The 20,024-nt window shown below is 36.0% G+C and overlaps 1 protein-coding gene across 1 annotated transcript in view; it reads left to right on the plus strand.

Annotated features, from left to right (window-relative positions):
• The window catches only part of PHTF2 (putative homeodomain transcription factor 2), a 132,311-nt gene that overhangs the window by 26,704 nt on the left and 85,583 nt on the right, over window positions 1–20,024 (plus strand). Inside the window, exon 2 of the mRNA XM_004439327.3 lies at window positions 9,669–9,748. Within this exon, the coding sequence (XP_004439384.1) occupies window positions 9,704–9,748 (45 nt within the window). The 5' untranslated portion in view covers window positions 9,669–9,703. The remainder of the gene's footprint in view (window positions 1–9,668; window positions 9,749–20,024) is intronic.

The following is a 20,024-nucleotide window of genomic DNA, read 5'->3' on the forward strand; positions in this document are numbered from 1 at the left end:
GGATGGATCCTTGTACAGGACTCTTAATGACATTTCAGTAGTGGTTATACTCAGTCCAAACTTAACTCTTACTTTCCCCATTTCCTACATCTTCAGGTTATAGAAAAATAGATTAAAACCAGTATCCAGTTCTCAAACTGAACTTTGTGCGTGTGTGCATGCACATGTGTACAAGGAAATAAAAATGGTCCCAGCTAAGGTGAGAAGGATGTTGACACTGTCAAGGAAAACCTGTTGGATATCAGCAATAAGTAGGAGCTCAGCATAGCAAACCCATGTTAACCAGGATCAAGATTTAAAAAAAAAAAATGACGTGTCAACTCTACAACTATGCCACAGGAGAAAAATAAAGGAAAGAAAAGACCGTGAAGAGGCTGTCCCGCATAAGAATAACTTGTATCCCTGGAATAGAGATTCCAACAAATGGAACAGAAAAAGTATTCAGAAATATAGTACAGACAAAAATTTCTGAAATAAAAAGTGCATTTGCAGGTTGAAAGGCACTAAATACCAGGAAAAAAAGATTTATGAAATGATTAAAATTGACTATACTCTAGTAGTTAGCTAACTTCAGAAGTGAGACAATTATTTTGGCATCCTGGCCAAAAAGAGAACATGACCTATATAAGTAGGGGGGAAACATAGCTGGCTGCAAGCTCCTCAGTTCCAGTCACTTCCAGAAGACAACAGAACAATGTTTACAAAGTTTTGATGGAAAAAAAAGTGTGAACTGAAAGTATTATACCCAGCAGTATCAATTAGATTTGGTTTGGCTGGTAATAACAGTGGCTAAAACTGTAAGGATTTATAATCTTGGATACAAGAAGTATGGAGGTAGGCAGTCCAGAACTGGTATGGTGGCTTCGCCAAAGGCAATCCAGGTTCCTTCCTATCTGTGAATGCGCCTGGCTTCTGTTCTCAGGGTCACTATCCATGGTGGCTGTTGGAGCTTCAGCAGTTATAACAGCATACCAGGGAGCAGGAAGTGGGAAGGAGGGGAAGAACAAAAGGGCTTTCTCCAACTGAGACAGATTCTTTAAATGGGCCTAACTGTAAGTTCCACGCAACACTTCTGTTTGTGTCTGGACCAGAACATAGTTGCAACTACACCTAGCTGCAAGAAAGGATAGGAAAGGTCTTTATTTTGGGGAACTATGTGCCCAGCAAAATTTTTGCAAAAGGAAGAGGACAATGGAATAATGGGAATCAATTAGCAGTCTCTGGTGATTTGTTTACTCATGTCCTTTTCTTTATCAACCATTTCTTCTCATTCCACTCTGACTTCCATCTCCTCCACTCCATTGAAATTGTTCCTCCCAAGGTCATTTCTAACCTCTGTTTTGTTAAATCCAGTGATCTCTTAGCAGCCTACTCAATCCTTTGTGAAAGACTCTCCTCTCTTGGATTCTGTGACATCACAAGCACCTGCTTTCTTTCTACTCATTTTCTGTTCTTGGCCTCTCTAATTCTACTTCCTTTGAATAGTAGTAGACTTGGGGCTGGACCCTTTTCTTCTCTAATTATACTCTTCTTAGGTAATATAAGTCAGTCATATGATTTTATTGAAGTGATCTGTGAAAGGCTCAGATCTTAGGTATACATTTGTTCAGTTTTGACAAATGCATATACCTATGTAACCCACCTGATTTTAAATATGGACTGTGCGTTTATGGCTCCCAAACTCATGTCTCCATCCCTCATCTTTATCTTGAGTTTCAGACTCATGATCTAACTACCTGTTTGACTTCCTTATTTATTTATTTTGTGTGAGGAAGAGTAGCCGTGAGCTAACATCCGTTGCCAATCCTCCTCTTTTTGCTGAGGAAGATTGGCCCTGGGCTAACATCCATGCCCATCTTCCTCTACTTTGTATGGGACACTGCCACAGCGTGGCTTGACAAGCAGTGCGTTGGTCCATGCCCAGGATTGGAACCTGTGAACCCCAGGCCGTGGAGTGGAGCACGAGAACTTAACTGCTGTGCCACCGGGCTGGCCCCTTGACTTCTTTATTTTTATGTCTAGTAGGTATTCTCACCTTAACAGATCTAAAACTAAATTTTTGTATTTACTCTCATAAACATTTTTTTTTAAATGTGTATGCATCTCAGAAAGCGGTTCAAGCCAAAAACCTGGATTCCTCTCCCTAATCCCTCGCCCTAACCTGCCCCATCCTAGTCCTTTCCCAGATCTTGTTGATTTTACCTATAGATAAAACTCAAGATTGCCCACTTATTGCTGTCTCTACTGCTTGCGCCTGAGCCCAATATACCGTCATTTTCTGTGTAGGACTGAGACTTTCTTAACTAGCTTCACTGCTTCCACTCTGAGCTCTTCAGTCTAGTCCCTTCTCCACACAGCTGTCAGAGTGGTCTTTGCATCACTGCTTTACTGCAATCACTTCAATCACTTCCTGTCTTTTTAATAAAATTATTTCCTATGGTGTCTATGACCCTAAGGCCCCTACCCTTTTATACTTTATCTTGAACCACTGTCACCTGTGTCTGTTACACTTGTGTCACACTGGCTACCTTTCTGTTTCTTAAAAATACTAAGCTCGTTCCCACCTCGAGGTCTTTGTGTTTGCTGTTCCCTCTGCTCAGGATGTCCTCCCTCAATTCTTAGCATACTTAGCTGTTCTCATCCTTCAGTTCTCAATTCACATGTCATCTCAGAGGGGACTTCTTTGGACATTCTTTCCAAAAGTACCCCACCCTGTCCCAATCATATCTCCCTGTTTCTTTTGTGGCACTTCCTTAACACAAAATTATCCTGTTTGTTGTTCATTTTCTGTCTTCTCTCTTTGCATTGTAAGTTTCATCAGGGCAGGGACTTTGTTTCTTGTTCCCTGTTGTATCCTCTGTGCCTAGAACAGTGCAATATTGGTAAATGTTCAGTAAATAAATATTTTTATTAAATAATTAGATACTGGCTGAAATATCTCTCAAGTAGTATTTTTCTATTTTATTTTATTTTGTTTTATTATTTTATTTTATTTTATTTTATTTTATTTATTTTATTTTATTTTTGTTTGTGAGCAAGCTCGGTCCTGAGCTAACATCTGCCAACCCTCCTCTTTTTGCTGAGGAAGACTGGCCCTGGGCTAACATTCACGCCCATCTTCCTCCACTTTATATGGGACGCCGCCACAGCATGGCTTGCCAAGCAGTGCGTCGGTGCGCGCCTGGGATCTGAACCGGCAAACCCTGGGCCGCTGCAGCGGAGCGTGCGCACTTAACCACTTGCACCACCGGGCTGGCCCCACAAGTAGTATTTTTCGAATTGTATTCATAGTATTTTTGATGAGGTATGGTTAACAATTTTTAATCTCTTAAGTAAAATCATTTTGAAGCTCTATTAAATCTTTAAGCTATTTGAATATCACTTAGTGCGTTATTATTTTGATAAAGAGTACCTGGAACACTTATTTAGTGAATGTTTCTACTAGAGGCCAGTAATAACATATCCATATTTGAGTGGAGCCTGATTGGTTGATGGTAAAAAAATACTTGTGAGTAAATGAGGAAGTTTAAACCATTTAAATGGATCGTATTTCATTGTTGATTTTTCCAAGCGGCACAACAAATAAAACAAGAAGCACTTACCCAATACACTGTCAATAAGGTATTTAAAGGACCTTTTAAGTATTAAAAAAAAAGAAGCCCAAAAGAATACTTAAGGAATAGTAAAGATTTTGTAGGTACATACTAAAGTTAAGAAACTCTGATATTTGAAAAGTTGCTTTAAAGGACATAGAGGGTGTGTTGGTGTACCCATCAGGAAGTTCTACAGAAGGCTTTGTGGGTAGTTATTAAGATTATGACTCTAGGGATTCTCTTAGATTTCACCATAGCCCAAAATGTTTTTATAAATACAGGTTTAGAGAGAAGTTACTTGCCTATAATTTTTCTTCTTAGGTTAAGTGTTATCCTCAAGCCTAAAATACACAGACTCTGCACTGGTCCCATGAAGGAAAATAAAAATTACAAATGTTCCTTTTATGAACTGATATAATAGAAAATGTATAGCTCTGTTTATGAGACCTCATGTTGCATTTCATTTTTCTATCCTAAGATTGAAAACAACTTTAAACATATAGTGTGTGGTATTTATTCTTCACATTTCCATGAAGTGATACCCTCATTCCAGATGAAGAATTAAAAACTTTCCAAGAAATTGCAAATTTATAGGTCACATGATTAGAAGGTTTTCTTCTGCCCATACCAGTTCCCTCTACCAGAGTTACACTTTTTTCCTAACTTCAATATCAGTATGAAAAATTTGATTTGAACCTTAGCATTTATTACCTTTGTAAGAACACATTTGTTCCCAGTTTCTGAAGTCTAAAAAAGCTGTGGAGGAGGCAACTGAGTGATATTTAACTTTAGTATTTAGGAATGGAGTTAGACTGGACTTGGCAGTTTTGACGTGAACTCTTTTTCATTGTACTTTTTTAGGTCTGCAAATAGCTATATATTGGTTGAGTGACATGTCAGTAAATAAACCAGCCATATTTATTATACTTCACAATATTCTTTTACCTTTTAGTGTTAGGAATGAGTATGTTTGCGTGTTTATGCGCATATTGGGGTAGTGCAGGAGTTGGACAGGTAGAATTTTCAATTCTCGTCCTTAAATTCATTCATCTGTGATGGTGCTTTGTTTGGCAACTTTTTAATTTGGTTTGTAAACATCATGTTTAATATATATAAGAAGCTGTAGGAGAATTGAGAGATAATAAAGACATTGGACTGCTCTCAAAGGACTTATTTATAGCGGTGGGGGCACTTACAGACAAGTACACAAAAGTCCATACAAAGCAGTATATTAAGTGTAATGGCAACACAGAACAGGATGAGAAATCGTTAATGGAAGAATTTGGGAGAAACTTGTAGAGAAAGTAGAACTTAGGAGGCCTTGAAATCCTCATTGTTTTGGAAAGAGAAGTGTTAATTTTGACACAGGTAAAAAAGTGTAGGAAATGTGACATGGTGGAAACATAGGATGTATGACAAGATGGTGAGCAGTAATGTTGGCCAAGTAGGTTAGGTTGAGGTTTTAGATGGTCTAAATACAGTTCTAAAGGGTGGAGAGTCTAAATACAATTCCAGGGGCAGGGTAGCGTGATACAAGGTTGTTGAAGAGGATAATAACGGGATCCCGGCCTGAGGTGATTTACATAAACTACTTTTTAAAAATAACATGTTTTCCATTTTGTCTAACAGTTTCTACTATGTTAAATTCCATATATGTAACACTGATTTAACTAACATTAATGTTTTTGGGTGTGTTAGTAAGGGAATTCATGGGAACTCCTGTACATTATTGGAATTGTTATTTGTTTGACCTTTACTGAGTTGTGGAACGTTTGCCTTGCTGGCACTGGTGAGAAACGGAGGCCCAGAGAACTCAATGACTTATTCAAAAGCACAGAGCTCTTCATGTCAAAACTTGGATCTAGAACCCAATTCTCCTGATGCTTAGTCATTGTTTTTTCTCTGCTCTGCTTCCTCTACTGCATATTATAACGTACTGGGTACTTGGTGAGACACAAAGGAAGAAAACTGCCTCTTTTTTTCCTTAAAAGTGTTTACATATGATTGAATGACTTGTGTGGCTGTACCACGTTGCATTTTTTTTTTTTGGGGGGGAGGAGATCAGCCCTGTGCTAACATCAGCCAATCTTCCTCCTTTTTTTTTTTTTTTTGCTGAGGAAGACTGGCCCTGGGCTAGCATCCATGCCCATCTTCCTCCACTTTATATGGGACGCCACCACAGCATGGCTTGCCAAGCAGTGCGTCGGTGTGCACCCGGGATCTGAACTGGCAAACCCCAGGCCGCCGCAGCGGAGCGCTCACACTTAACCACTTGCGCCACCAGGCTCGCCCCCCACTTTGCATTTTTAATTAAATGCCAGGTTTATTAGTACAGATCAGTGCTGGGAGAGACATCAAGCTTCAACATTTTTTAGTCCAAATGAACACTTGTTGGAAATGTCATCTTAGAGAAAGTAGGATTTGAACTGCCTTAGAAGGATGGATGAGTGGAGAAAAGGAATGGGAATAACAGCACAAGCAAAGCGTCAGGGATGGGTTTTCTGAGCATAGTGAGAGTCTTGCTGGACAGAGGAATTTCTTTCAGAATGGTGAGAGAAGTGCATTGTAACATTATGTACTATTTGATAGACTGATTTTTTTCTAACTTAGGGAATGGTTAAAAACCTGAGGATTTCTTTGGCTGCATCTGTACAAAGAATACTCCTGGGCATTACTATATTTGATAGTGAGATTCTATAAAGGCAGCCTTAACATAATATCTCTTCATGGTCGTCTTTTCTGTCCACCCTGGTCTTTGGCATCATAAATGCATTTTGTGTGGACCTTGACACAGTAAAGAATAATTTCAGATGTTTTGACAAGGTTTGATGATTAAAGCAGTGTCAAGGAGAGAATTAGCTCAGAGTAACTGTCTATAGCAAGATTTAAATATTATGCCTGCAGTTAGTTCTGTGGTTTTATAATTGGATTATTTCCATATCTTAGTACCCATCCTTCTATCAGATCAGTTGATCAAAAAAGATTAAGATTCTCTGTTAAAGGTACCCAGTAAGCTTTCTATGCTCCTTTTTTTTTTGTACATTAACTTGTGTCATAATTTAGCATTAAAATACTTATATAACATAAACTATCATGTTAATAGAGACTATAAACCTATACTCCTGGACTATCAGAATCAAAGAAGTTGAAAAGGCTTTAGAAATAATCTTTATTATTCATGAAATCATTTGTTGATTTATTAATTCTTTTTGTTTATACTCATGTGAAATTTGGGTGTCTTGGAGTACGCTTTGTCACATGTCTGATTCAGAAATCTATCTCAGCATGCTGTAAAACTTGTTTTAAAAATAGGTATGAGCCACTCAGTGTCACTGAAAGGTTGTTGACACAATGGAAAAACTGTTAAATGAATTTGCAGAGCAAACCTTACCATTACTGAAGACAGATTTTTTTAATTGATTGAAGTTTTATCTCTGTAGATCTAAATAACTACAATTAAAATATTTAGAACATTTTATATACCTAGTGTACTGTTATAGACGATTTTTGAAATTTACTTCTAAATGTAGCTTGGTATAAACAAAGTATCTAAAAAATTATCTTTCAGATCATTTTATTTGAAGCAAGCAACGTTTTCCTCACTTCCATTGAAGCTTTTTTTTTAATTTAATTGTTACTATTTATATGTGACCACTTAAATATTCCCCAGATATATTAAATCTCTCATACGTTTAATAGATTGGGTGAATAAAGAATTCTTTTACATTTTGTATATGAAGTGTATATTATTTACACTCCTGGGGGATTAGGAGAGAGGATCTTTATCCTGGTAGATAATCTGGAATTTTTGTCAATAAAGATTGGGTGAAGTGAAAGGAGGGTAAAATGAAAAGTTGATATTCTCATACTTTTGTACCAACTTTTGTAGTTTGCGTTTGGTGAGGGGTGAGCAGGAGTGGGGAGAAGGAGAGTTATAAGCAGTTTGGAAAACATACACAGTTGTCTTGACAAACAAATATAACAAAGGTGTAATATTGTAATGAATAGTCCCCTAGCAGAATCAGTGGAGAAAACCTCTAGGATGAAATATGGTTCAAGCTAATGAATCACCCTCAGAGGCCTTCAGGACACAGAAACCAAAATGGGAGTCAGTAAGGGAAAGCTTCCCCAAAAAACCCTTGTGAAAGAAATGAAGGTAACCACATCTGACTGAGAAACTTCAGGTGAACTTGAAGATCTCTAAATAATGCATGTGTATGTAGTTGAAAGTTGACTTTGTGATTTTATGATAATCAGGTAGCTATTTTTATTTTAAATGTCAACAAAAACTGATTGCATGCATTTCTTCTCTAAACTGTTTGTTTAAAAAAGGAAATATAGGGCCGGCCCCGTGGCTTAGCGGTTAAGTGCGCGCGCTCCGCTGCTGGCGGCCCGGGTTCGGATCCTGGGCGCGCACCGACGCACCACTTCTCTGGCCATGCTGAGGCTGCGTCCCACATACAGCAACTAAAAGGATGTGCAGCTATGACATACAACTATGTACTGGGGCTTTGGGGGGAAATAAAATAAAAGGAAATATAAATACTTCCAGTTCCTGGGTTGCAGAATTTTTTAATATAAAAATTTAATAATAAAAATAATTATAATTGAACATCTACCGTATATATTGGACTGTGGTAGGCATTTTATGTATATTATATTACTTATTCACAAAAACCCTATAAGGGATAGATAGGTGTAGTTATTCCTATCATGCAAGTGAAAGAAACTCCCATCAGAGAGATTAAGTGACTTCTTCAATATTACATGTTAGATAGTGGCAGATGATATTTGAATCCCGGTCTTTTGACTATATGCTCCTCCTATGACAAATGCCAGGGCATTTGTCAGGAATTTCAAGACATAGTTTGCCTGAATTTGATTGGTTAAAGATGGAATCAGTATCTTAGGAAAGGTAATAAAATAATCTGGTGTATAATACAGTCAAAAATACAAGCATTAAGTAAATTTTGCCTTAAATTTTAGAGGTTGATCATCTGAACATTTGAACTTGCCAATAATAATTTTCATTATGTTTGAATCCTAATGTGTTCTCAAGAATGATATATAAACCGGCAGTATTTTGTTTAGGGCAGAGTATAGTGGTAGCGTCTGTACAGTTGCAGATCTGCATGTGCTAGGATCAGCTCAGCAGGGTGCTTTCCTCCCAGGATTTCCCGGAGATCCTGTGTGGCCTTGGATGATCCTGGTTTGTATGTAAGGAGTTCTGGGGCAAGTATCTGTGTTTGAACCTGTCTAGGCTCAAGGAATCCATAATACGGTACCCAGAGGTCCCGTTCATGCCAGCCTGCCTCTTATGACTAGAAAAGTATTCCAGAGTTAACTGGAATCAGTCTGGAATTAATTCTCTCTAGAACTAAGGAACTGTTAAGTTTAGTATCAAAAACTGTTTTAGACAAACACAAAAAAGATGCTTATGAGATGGTCTGTGGTAAATTTCTAAATATTAGCAAACTGGGATATCTGGGAAGTCCATAATATTAATTATTCCTATGTAATTAACTCTAATATTGGCTTAGTATTTATCATAAATTAATTAGGTTTCTCTAGTTATTTGATTTTGGTTCAATTTTATGTTTACTGAGCATCAGGGAAAATTAAATATGTATGATTATAAATTTTGGCATGTCTGTCAAACCATCCTTTAGCAACAGTAATTGACACTAGTTCCTAGATAGAAACTGCAGCAAGACTTGTCTGTAACTGAGTGAATGAATTGATTCCTATCGTATATGAATTTATAAATGAAAAATTTCCATTATAACCTGGGAAATTCTGAAATTTATTTAAAAGGCTTATTTAAAAAAAAAAACAATTTAACTATCTTGTAAGAAAATTCAAGTGTTATATTCACGTAGAAAGATCCTTCTTTTATTATGGCAACTGATTTTTGTTTAGAGAACTTGTTGCTAAAATAGTAATGAGGAAGAGTGTAATATAAGTATAGTCATACACCCCTTGCTTTGCAAGTAACCAGAGTGTTATGTATGCGTGTTCCGTCTCCTTTTGGAAGGTGGAAGTAAAGTCGTTTGTATGTTTTTCTCTCTTGCACAGCCTAAAATGACAAATGTGTGATTTCAGTGGAATAAATGGCGTCCAAAGTCACAGATGCTATAGTCTGGTATCAAAAGAAGGTAAGTTGATAGTCAAAGCTTTTAACCTTTTAAATGTTTTTATTCTAAAAATGCATGCTTTTTTTTGTGCTATGGATTTATGTCAAATCTTACCTGAAATAATGACAAATAGATTTCAGGATCTTTTGAGTGGGATAAGAGTATTTTGGTTTTCCTTGTGCTAATTTTACTTCTAAATAAATTAGAAAGCTGATGTTTAAAGGTATTTTTTCTCCACTTTTTACTCCACATTATCAAAGTAGCTAGATTAATTACTTTCAGTTATAACACAAGCCAAATTTCCAGGATTGTGAATATAATTAACATTTTATAAAACATTAAAAATTTTCTGGCATTAATTTCTTTTAATAGAAAGCTAGGTTAGCAGAGCTCTTATAATTTAAAAGTATTTTATATCAAGAGAAACTACAGTTTTAATCTGTTTCTAGTAAGTTACAATTCAACAGCTGAGTCTTTTCAGTAAAATAAATCTTTGGGGACTGTATTTTCTAAACTAAAATATTAAAATGTTTATTTTGATGTTTTAGGATTAGTTGACATAACTACGTAGCTAACTATGTCATCTTATACATTTCAAAAAAAGCTTTGTCAATGTAATGCTTTCTTTATAAAGTACAAGAGAATAAATGCCTTTTTTGGAAATAACAGTAAATTGTTTACTCCTGAAGAGTCCTGTTTACACTCTTTAAAATGTATGTTGTTATATGTAGTATCTTAGACTTTTAGTGTATGTAGTGAATTTTGTTTGTTTTCACATCTTAAAACATTCTTGATGCCTTATTCTTGAGGTCCCTATTAACAAAATATAATTATATATTTAAAGCTTTTCCTGTATAAGGGAAAACTAGATAATTTTTAAATTTAGTTGAATTGGAAATAAGTGGTAATTACAACACTTTAAAGATTAGAGAAACCTAAGAATACAGTCTGACTTTGGATGTGTTATTTCCTTTCTGGGTAGAACACACCACAGTTACACAATATCACACTTTTATTTAAGGTACTGAATTGGAAGTATTGATGTTGATCATACTATTAATTCAGTCTTTTGTGGTTCTATGTTAGTGTCATCCTTACTTTTAAGCATCCAATCCACTTAAAAGAAAACTGAATTAAAGAAAACTGAAACAAAAGTTTTTTAATTTCCTACGTAGATCTTTGAAAGCTTTTCTCTTAATTTCTACTTATGAGAGTTAGTAATGTTTATTAAACGTTTTATTTATTTGGCTTTTTATGTTGAACGTTTCAAACTTCACTGAAGCTCGTTTGTAGAATGTACTAGTTAACTGACCTTTCTTGGGATCGGAGGGTTTGAAATATTACACTCACACTCAGCACAGTGACACCCTTTTTATCTGAGGGGTCATTTACCTAGCAGCTTTCGATATGTGCAACCCGCAAATTCTCCAAATGTCACAAATTATATCTAGAACATGTAATCACACATTTTATGTTAGAGAGTTGCCAGAACCATTAACCAGATTTTACTTGCTCTGTTTTTTTCTTTTGCTTTTAAATTTAATTTTCTTGAAGAAATCCATGTGAATATTTTGAAATAGTCAATTAGTGTTTCAATAGGCTTATTGGAAAAAAAAAAACAGTAACCCCTAGTACTACCTTTCCCTATCCTTACCCAACCTCTGAATTCTGCTCCCCAGAGGCAATTATTTTAAATTCTTTATATTTCAGTGGTTCTCAAACCAAAGTTCTGCTACTCCTCATCCCTGGTAGGGAGTTGGGGAGGGTGGGTTGCAAATGTGGGATGTGAAGTTTTAATTTCATAATTACTTTTGAGGGAATACTGACATTTGTGGTAGGAATCAGGGATACTAAATGTTATGCAATATTCTGAACTAGGGTTGGCCAACTTTTTCTGTAAAGGGCTGGATAGTATTTTAGACTTTGAGGGCCATAAAGTCTCTGTGGCAGCTCCTCAACTCTGCTGTTATAGTGCAAAAGCAGCCGTAGACCATATGTAAGTGAATGCAATGAATGGGCATGGCTGTGTTCCAGTGAAACTTGATTTACTAAAATAGGCAACAGGCTAGATTTGGCCCTCAGCCCTTAGTTTGCTGACCTGTGCTCTAAGATAGTTCTATACAACAAAAAAATTGCCTGATCAAAATGCAACAGTGCGCTGACAAATAATACTGTTTGGTATTTTCTTTATGTTATTAAACATACCTACCTTACCTTTTCTTGATTATTTTATTGTAGATGTTACTTGTTGATTTCTGACTCTGTGATAAGAATTCAGCTTTTTTATGACCTCCCTCCACCCCCATCTTCCCAATGACTACAAATTTTGATTAAATCTGTATTCAGGACTTATGTTTGTGTATGCATTGTTTAGAGCTGTGTCGTGTAATGTACTGTGATAATATTTCCTGTCTGTGCAGCTTTTGTTTTCCCTTTTGCTTGGTTTTTCTGATTCTCTGAAGTCTCTGATAGAACTGTGCAATTCCTTTTGTTGTAGTCAGGCACATTCAGGTATTCTATCACTTCCTTTGTTTCTTTCTTGGGAATGACCCTCCTAGAACTCCCTGTCTTCCTGCTCCATCCTGGATGGACTGTTCTCAAGTCATGCCTCTCATCTGCTGCCATCTTGGTGTTTCCTTTTATCATCAGCCTGAGAGTCCCTTCAGGGACTGTATGTAGGTCATACAGATTTGTTTTTCTCTTAAATATATGTTTATTAAAAAAAAGTCTTTTTAGAGGTGTTTATGTTTCAGTGAAAAGAAAGCTTGAGTACTAAAGCTGATACTTGCTGATTATTTGACCCTGGGCAAATAATTTCATTTCTTTGAGTCTCATTTATCACTTCTCTACATTAACTAGATAATGGTTCTCAACCTGTTTTTAATCGCACATCCCTTTGAAACTGTGATGAAATTTCCAAATTTCTAGGATCTTATTTCCAGAAAAGTGTATATAATGTACAAACACACAAAATTTCACATCTGATTTGAGCCCCAGGTGAAGTAGTCCTGGATTGGATGACTTAAAAAGTTTTAATATTTTAACATTCTTTGATTTTGTAACTATTATTCAGTAGTATCCATCTTATAGTACAAGGTGCCACTATAAATAAAAACGAAGAAACTTCCACCTTCGTTTTCTTGAATCTCTGTTTGTTTGGTTGAAACTCACTTTAGATTCACCTTTCCCACCAAAAATGGTGACATTTTCATGTTTTTGTTTTGAGTACTGAACACTAGCTAGCTCCAAAGACCATTACTTGATTTGTGGACTATTATGAACATGAGCTCTAATATCAGATGTGAAATTTCAGGGAGAAAATAAATAAAAACACATTGTTTTAACGTATTAAAATGTGTGTAGAAGATCTAATTTAATATCAGGTACCTTTTAATAAATTATTCTCTGCATGGTTTATTTTGTGATTTTTAATCCTTTAATATCTAATTTTAAACTTCATTTTGTACTATTGTAGCCATCCGTAGTCATGAATAATTTGAAAGTTACTGTTGAAACAAAGTAATTTTCAGTCATTAATTCTAAAGAACATTTAATGCCTCAAGAATGGTAATGAGAGAAACCAGAACAGTTTTTGGTTAATATTGAGCTGTTGAATGTTTTTTTATAACACAGTACTCTGCTTTCATATTTCTGGTTTCTTGTTCCTGAGGAAAGGGGATTATTTATCTTTTGGAAGGCATCCTAAATAGGGGCTTGAAGTTATATGGGTTCACACATAATTGACACACTAAGTATTCCTGTAAAAAACAAATAACCCATAGGATTCTGTTATAAATATACAGGTCAAATTATGAGAGAGTGAGGTTGTATTTTCAGGAGATGAATATATAAGAGAAGGGTGGCCCAGAGATAACCCCCAAATTTTAAAGAGAAGAAAAGCACTAGCAACACTATATGGAGAGAGTAAAGTAGTGAACTTAGCTTATGGAATGGACAATATAAAGATCTTGGTCGTTGTCTTTATGGAGTCAATAGCCAGCAAGAAAACTTGAATGAATATGTTTAATGGCTTCTAAATATGAACCAACAGTGGGATTCATTTAGTAATTAAATGAGAAACTAGCCTGAGTAGCATGAACTTCACTGATAACTGTGGTCAACTATTAATAGTTGGGAACTTTAAATTCTCTGCCTTTTTAGTCAAGTTCCTTTGTGCATATGTGCATGTGCATGCGTGTGCATGTGTGTATGTATGTTTGTGTACTAAGTACATACACAGGACTTGCCAGAGTGATAACTTTGGAAGAGGATGTGGAGAAAAGGGAACCCTCATACTCTGCTAGTGGGAGTGCAAACTGATGCAGGCATCAGTATGGAGAGTCCTCCACAAATTAGGAATAGAACTACCGTATGATCCAACTATTCCACTTCTGGGTATTTATCCAAAGAACGTGAAAACACTAATTAAAAAGATATACACACCCTTGTGTTCATTGCAGCATAATTCACAATAGCTAAGACTTGGAAGCAACCTAAGTGCCCATCAGCAGATGAATGGATAAAGAAGATGTTGTATATATATACAATGGCATACTACTCAGCCATAAAAAAGATGAAATCTTGCCATTTGCAACAATATGGATGGACCTTTAGGGTGTTATGCTAAGTAAAATAAGTCAGACGGAGCAAGCCAAATACTGAATGATTTCACTCATATGTGGAAGATAAAAAACAACGACAACAAACAAATGCATAGACACAAAGAATAGATTGGTGGTTACCAGAGGGGAAGTGAGGAGGAGGGAGGGCAAAAGCAGTAAAAGGCACATGTGTATGGTGATGGATGGCAATCAGATTTTGGGTGTGAACATGATGTAGTCTACACAGAAATCAAAATATAATGATGTACACCTGAAATTTATGTAATGTTATAAACGAATATTGCCTCAATAAAAAATTAATTAAATAAAAAACAAAATAAAACTCATCTGTTAAAATAGTGAAAAAAACTTTACAAATAAATATGGGTTTAATGATTAAAAAATAATAGTAACAAATTTATATGACTTTTATTATGTGCCAGGCATTTTCTAAGTGCTTTACATATATTAACTAATTTCACATAAGTAAATGAATGAAATGAAATAGTGGGTCTGTTTCCTGTCTGTGGACGTTGTTGGGTGAGTCTCTGATGCCTGAAGCTGTTGTAGTGAACTTGCTCCCATGAGGGGAGCTTGCCAGCAGGCGGAGGATGGCCGAGTTGAAAGATGGAAAGAATCTGAGTTTTTCGGGACTTTTTGAGTCATGGAATTAACTAACTCTGGAAATGTCCTATTTTGGGACTTCTTATAGTGTGAGAAAATAAATCCCCTTATTTTTTCAGTCACTTAAGGTTGAGTTTTATTTCCTTGCAGCTGAAAGCATTCTAAGTGACACACAAGAAATGCTTTCTGATGGGATGTGATTTCCCATGCAGTCCTCTTTCACCTCTGGATGGTTATGGTAGTAGATAGAAAATTAAGATCTACCAAAGTGGAAATACCAAGCCACAGACAAATGGGCTTATTATATTTTCTTTTTTAAGTTTTTTTTCTTGAACCATATTCTCATATGTACCATTTACTCTTTAATGTAATTTTAAACTACTGTGCCTTATAGTATGGTGTGGTTAAAAGAGCACCTGCGTTTGATTTTCTGACATTTACCAGCTGTAATACTGAACTTGTTAACTTAATCTCTCTGAGCCTCAGTACCTTCTTTGGTAAACTGAGGATACTAATGCTTCCCTTGTGTGCCTCACAGGGTTTTGTGGAAGTAAATCAACTTTAAATATGATTTTTAAAAAGGTTTTTAGTGGCTGGCCTCGTGGCCTAGTGGTTAAGTTCAGCACGCTCTGCTTCAGTGGCCTGGGTCCGTGGGTTTGGACCCCAGGCACGGACGTACACCACTCGGTGGCGGCCGTGCTGTGATGGCAACCCATACACAAAAAAGAGGAAGATTAGCGCAGATGTTAGCTCAGGGTGAATCTTCCTCAGCAAAAAAAAAAGTTTTTTAAAATGGTTTATGAATTGTTCAATAAATATGAAGTATCACTCTTAAAAATAATATTAGTAATGTATCTGATGACATGGACTATAGTAGATGAGAAATTAAAGTTGCTTTCAGTACTCAGCAATTTCTTTAATGACCATGTCTGTGCTACGCATACTCCTCCTTCCATCTGGCCAGAGAGGTGGGTATGTGGCCAAGGCAAGACCCAAGATGGTACCTCATCCCCTTGGCCACAGTGATTGGTCCAGGTATATATCTGATGATCCAAATTGTCCTACAAATTTTTTTTTTTTTTAATGAGAGCTGATGAAAAAGACTCTTTTGCTTCTTTCTTCGAGGAGCTAGAAGGATGAAAGTCTGGAGGAGCCTCTAGGCATGTTACCACAATGTGGAGAATGTTGTGGGCGGAAGAAGAGAATGAGACAGCACTAAAGTAGGTCAGGAATGGGGAAAAAAGAGACAACCACAGACCAGCATGGTGCCCTGGTCCTTGGATTCACTCCACGCTGAGATTAGCTTCACCCCTGACCTTTGAGTTGTCTAGCCGTGTCAGAGAGTCCCAACTAAGGCATAGAGGCCGTATCTACATACATATATATATATATATTTTATTATGTACTCAGAAAATCACACAGGTTATAAGTATTCAGCTTGATGAATTTTTACAGAATGAACACCTGTTTGTGTTAGTACTGTTCGTGGCCTGTTTGTAAAACAGGACTCAGGTTAAGAAATAGAGTGGTACCAGTGCTACACAAACCTTGATGCTCCCTTTCAGTCACAACCCGCCCCCTTAAAGGGTAGCCACTATATGAGGCACTAGATCTTAATGGGTAACAAGAACACAGGTTTTGGAGTTAGAAAGCAGAGATTTGAATCCTTGTTCTTGAAAGCCTGTATGATTTTGGACAAGTTGCTTACCTTCTCGGAATTTCAGTTTCTTCATGTACGTAAATACTATCTTTTGTATTTATTTGAGGATTAATTGATGATATATGTAAAATGTTAGCAAAGTGCTCCACACAGGGTAAACCTTCAATAAATGAGTTATTTCTATTATTATTACTTCATATTCCCCACATTTATCAGAGGAATTGCTGCCCAAGGTTATCAGAGTGCTTTATTTCATGGATTCCAACAATTCCCATGAAGCTAAAAAGATTCTTACTTGTTAGTGAGAAGCCTAAAATGTCAGACTTCTAATATCCAGTATTAGAACAGTGAGTAATTTAGTTGATGTTTGTTTTCTAACACTCCTACAGCAGTCATGAGTAAGTGTAATTTATAAACCTCAACTTTCTTTGCTTCAGTCATTTATCATGTTTTCCACCTCTTCCTTTTCAATGTCACTTATTTGCCAAAAATAAGACTTGTCCTAGCAGAAATAGATTGGTTAGTTTAGTTGCTGAAATATTTACCTTCTTACTTAAGATTTTTTCTCCTCCATTTTGGTCATGAAGTTTTTAATTTTCCACCATTACCGTCTCTCCAGTTTGGGTATCTCTAGCATAAATAATATGAGTTTTAGTTTTATTTACAAGGAAGAAAGAAACTATGCTCTACAGTAGTCAAGATAGTTTGACTTTAGAGATCATCTAGTTCCTGTTAAACTTTTTGCTTTGTAGATAAGAAACCTGATGCCTGTAGATCTAATAACTTGATCATAGTCATGAATTAGTGATAAAACCAAAACTCAGGTCTGCTGACTTGCAGGTCACTGTTCCTTCTGTACTAAAGTTGCTTTGAAAAACAGATTGAAGAAACTTTTATAAAATTTATTTGTTTAAGTTGAGAGTTGTTTTTTTTTAAAGATGACTTCTGAGGTGAGACTGTTTGGGGAGGTGTACATCTTTCTTAAAAAAAAGGTAATTAGTATTATATATACATATGGGTTGGTTTAACAACAGTAGTGATAGTGATGAGGATGATGATGATGATGTTGTTACAGCACCACCACACATTTAAGTAGCATTTATTTTTCAGAGTGCTTCCATATATGTTTTCATGGTTTGATTTATTGTGATAATGAAATGGATTAACTCACTGGTTATATCAAGATATTATAAGAAGTTGTATAAATTTCCTAGTGCTTTCATAACAAATAACCACAAACTGGGTGGCTTAAAACAACAGAAGTTTATTTTTTTCACAGTTCAGGAGGCCAGAAGTCCAAAATCAGGGTGTCAGCAGGGTTGGTTCCTTCTCTAGGGAGGCTCTAAGGGAGAAACTGTCCCACGTGCCTCTCCAAGCTTCTGCTGAACACAATCCTTGGTGTTCCTTGGCTTGTAGATGTGTCATTCCAATCTCTGCCTCCATCTTCACATTGCCTTCTTCACTCTGTTTCTGTGTCCTCTCCTCTTCTTATAAGGACCCCCAGTCATTTGATTTAGGTTCCACCCTAAATCCAGGATGATCTCATCTTGAGATTCTTAACTAATTACGTCTGCAAAGACCCTTTTCCAAATGAGGTGACATTCCAAGCTTCTGGGCAGACAGGAATTTTTGTGGGACACTCTTCTACCCACTACAGAAGTATAACTAAAGCATATGATTGGTTTTAGTGAATTCTATGTAGAGATGTGTAACTTTATTTCCTTCTGTGTAGCTGTGTTCTAGACCACCAGTATTGAACTGAGTAAAAGAAGATCAGGATCCTTAATATTTTCTTCATGTTCTTAAAAGTTAAGATTGTTGATCACTTAGCTCCTCCTATATGAAATGTTAAGGAATAAGTTTGTGTATAATTAAGCACGATTTTCTGCTTCTAGTTCTTATTAAGTAACTACATAGATATTTGGGTTCTTTATTTAATCTAACTATTATGAGGTTTAGTGTCTTAATTATTATAAATAATAATAACATTCGATCCCTTTAAAAAACATACATGTAGGACCCCGCCGTGTGGCCAGGTGTTTAAAATTCCGTGCCCTCTGCTTCGGCGGCCTGGGTTCTCAGGTTCAGATCCCGGGCGCAGACCTGCTCCACTCACCAGCCATGCTGTGGGGGTCTCCCTCATACAAAAACAGAGAGGAGGATTGGCACAGATGTTAGCTCAGGGCTAATCCTCCTCAAGCAAAAAAAGAGGAGGATTGGTGACGGATGTTAGCTCAGGGTGAATCTTCCTCAGCAAAAAAAAAGTTCATGTAAGTTAAACCACAATGTATATTTCTCAATATTTTAGTCTTGGAGGGTTGTCAAATCTACCTTTTGATAAGTTATTGGCTGTCTCTTAAAATACCAAATGTTTCTATTAGGACCAAACAATATTGTATATAAAAGTAAATATTTATATGTGTATAAAATATTAATCTGTTGTTTAAGTCATAAAATTTTAGCAGTTGAGTCAAAGTATGAAGTTTTAAAAATTCAGACTCTTATTGAATCAAATGTATGAGAATGTAATTTTTCTATAATTGCTACAGGCTATTGAACAACCATTCATTTCTTTGATGCTACAGGATTTTATATTTGGGGCTAATTATGTACAACATTTTAGACTGATTAGGTACTGGAGGACATGTTTGACTTTCCTGAATGGTCTTAGGTTAGCTGATTTTATTTTTATTTACTAAGCTTGAGTGAGTTTCTTAGCTTTCCTGAACCTTAGTTTCCTTATCTATAATACTGAGATGAGAATCCTTTTAAGATTGCTCTGATGATGAAGTAAGGTAACATATATAAACACAAGTACATTGTTGGTGTATAGTAGGTATTCAATAAATACTGCTAAAGAGCAATTCCTGTGTGCTTTTTCTTCTCTTCCCTTTTGCTAAATATGGAGTGTTGTTTTTGATAATATATTTGCATAATTAAACGTTTTGGTTAATAGTTCTTTTAAATTGAACATTTCTGTATCTGTTAAAATAGAAAAACACCATTAGAAGAAGTGGTCAAGTTTCTTTTGTATTTTTGAGAATTCTATACTTGCATTTAATTGCTCTCTCCCTTATCCTTTGCTTTAATTTCTAGCACAAAGAGTTTTTTTTCTCAGCGTATGTCATTCTTTATCTGGGATCATGTGAAATACTTTTTTTTCATAGTAAGGAGAGATGTTTTAGGAAGGAACAAAACAACTGATGCATTGAAAAGTGAATAGCATAAATAAATAGAAGGACAGGTTTAATTTCTAGCACAAAGAGTTTTTTTCCTCAGCGTATGTCATTTTTTTCCTCAGCGTATGTCATTCTTTATCTGGGATCATGTGAAATACTTTTTTTTCATAGTAAGGAGAGATGTTTTAGGAAGGAACAAAACAACTGATGCATTGAAAAGTGAATAGCATAAA

Source organism: Ceratotherium simum, chromosome 1 (genome assembly GCF_057802395.1).
Source record: "Ceratotherium simum simum isolate JZ-2026a chromosome 1, ASM5780239v1, whole genome shotgun sequence".
NCBI classification, from domain to species: Eukaryota; Metazoa; Chordata; class Mammalia; order Perissodactyla; family Rhinocerotidae; genus Ceratotherium; species Ceratotherium simum.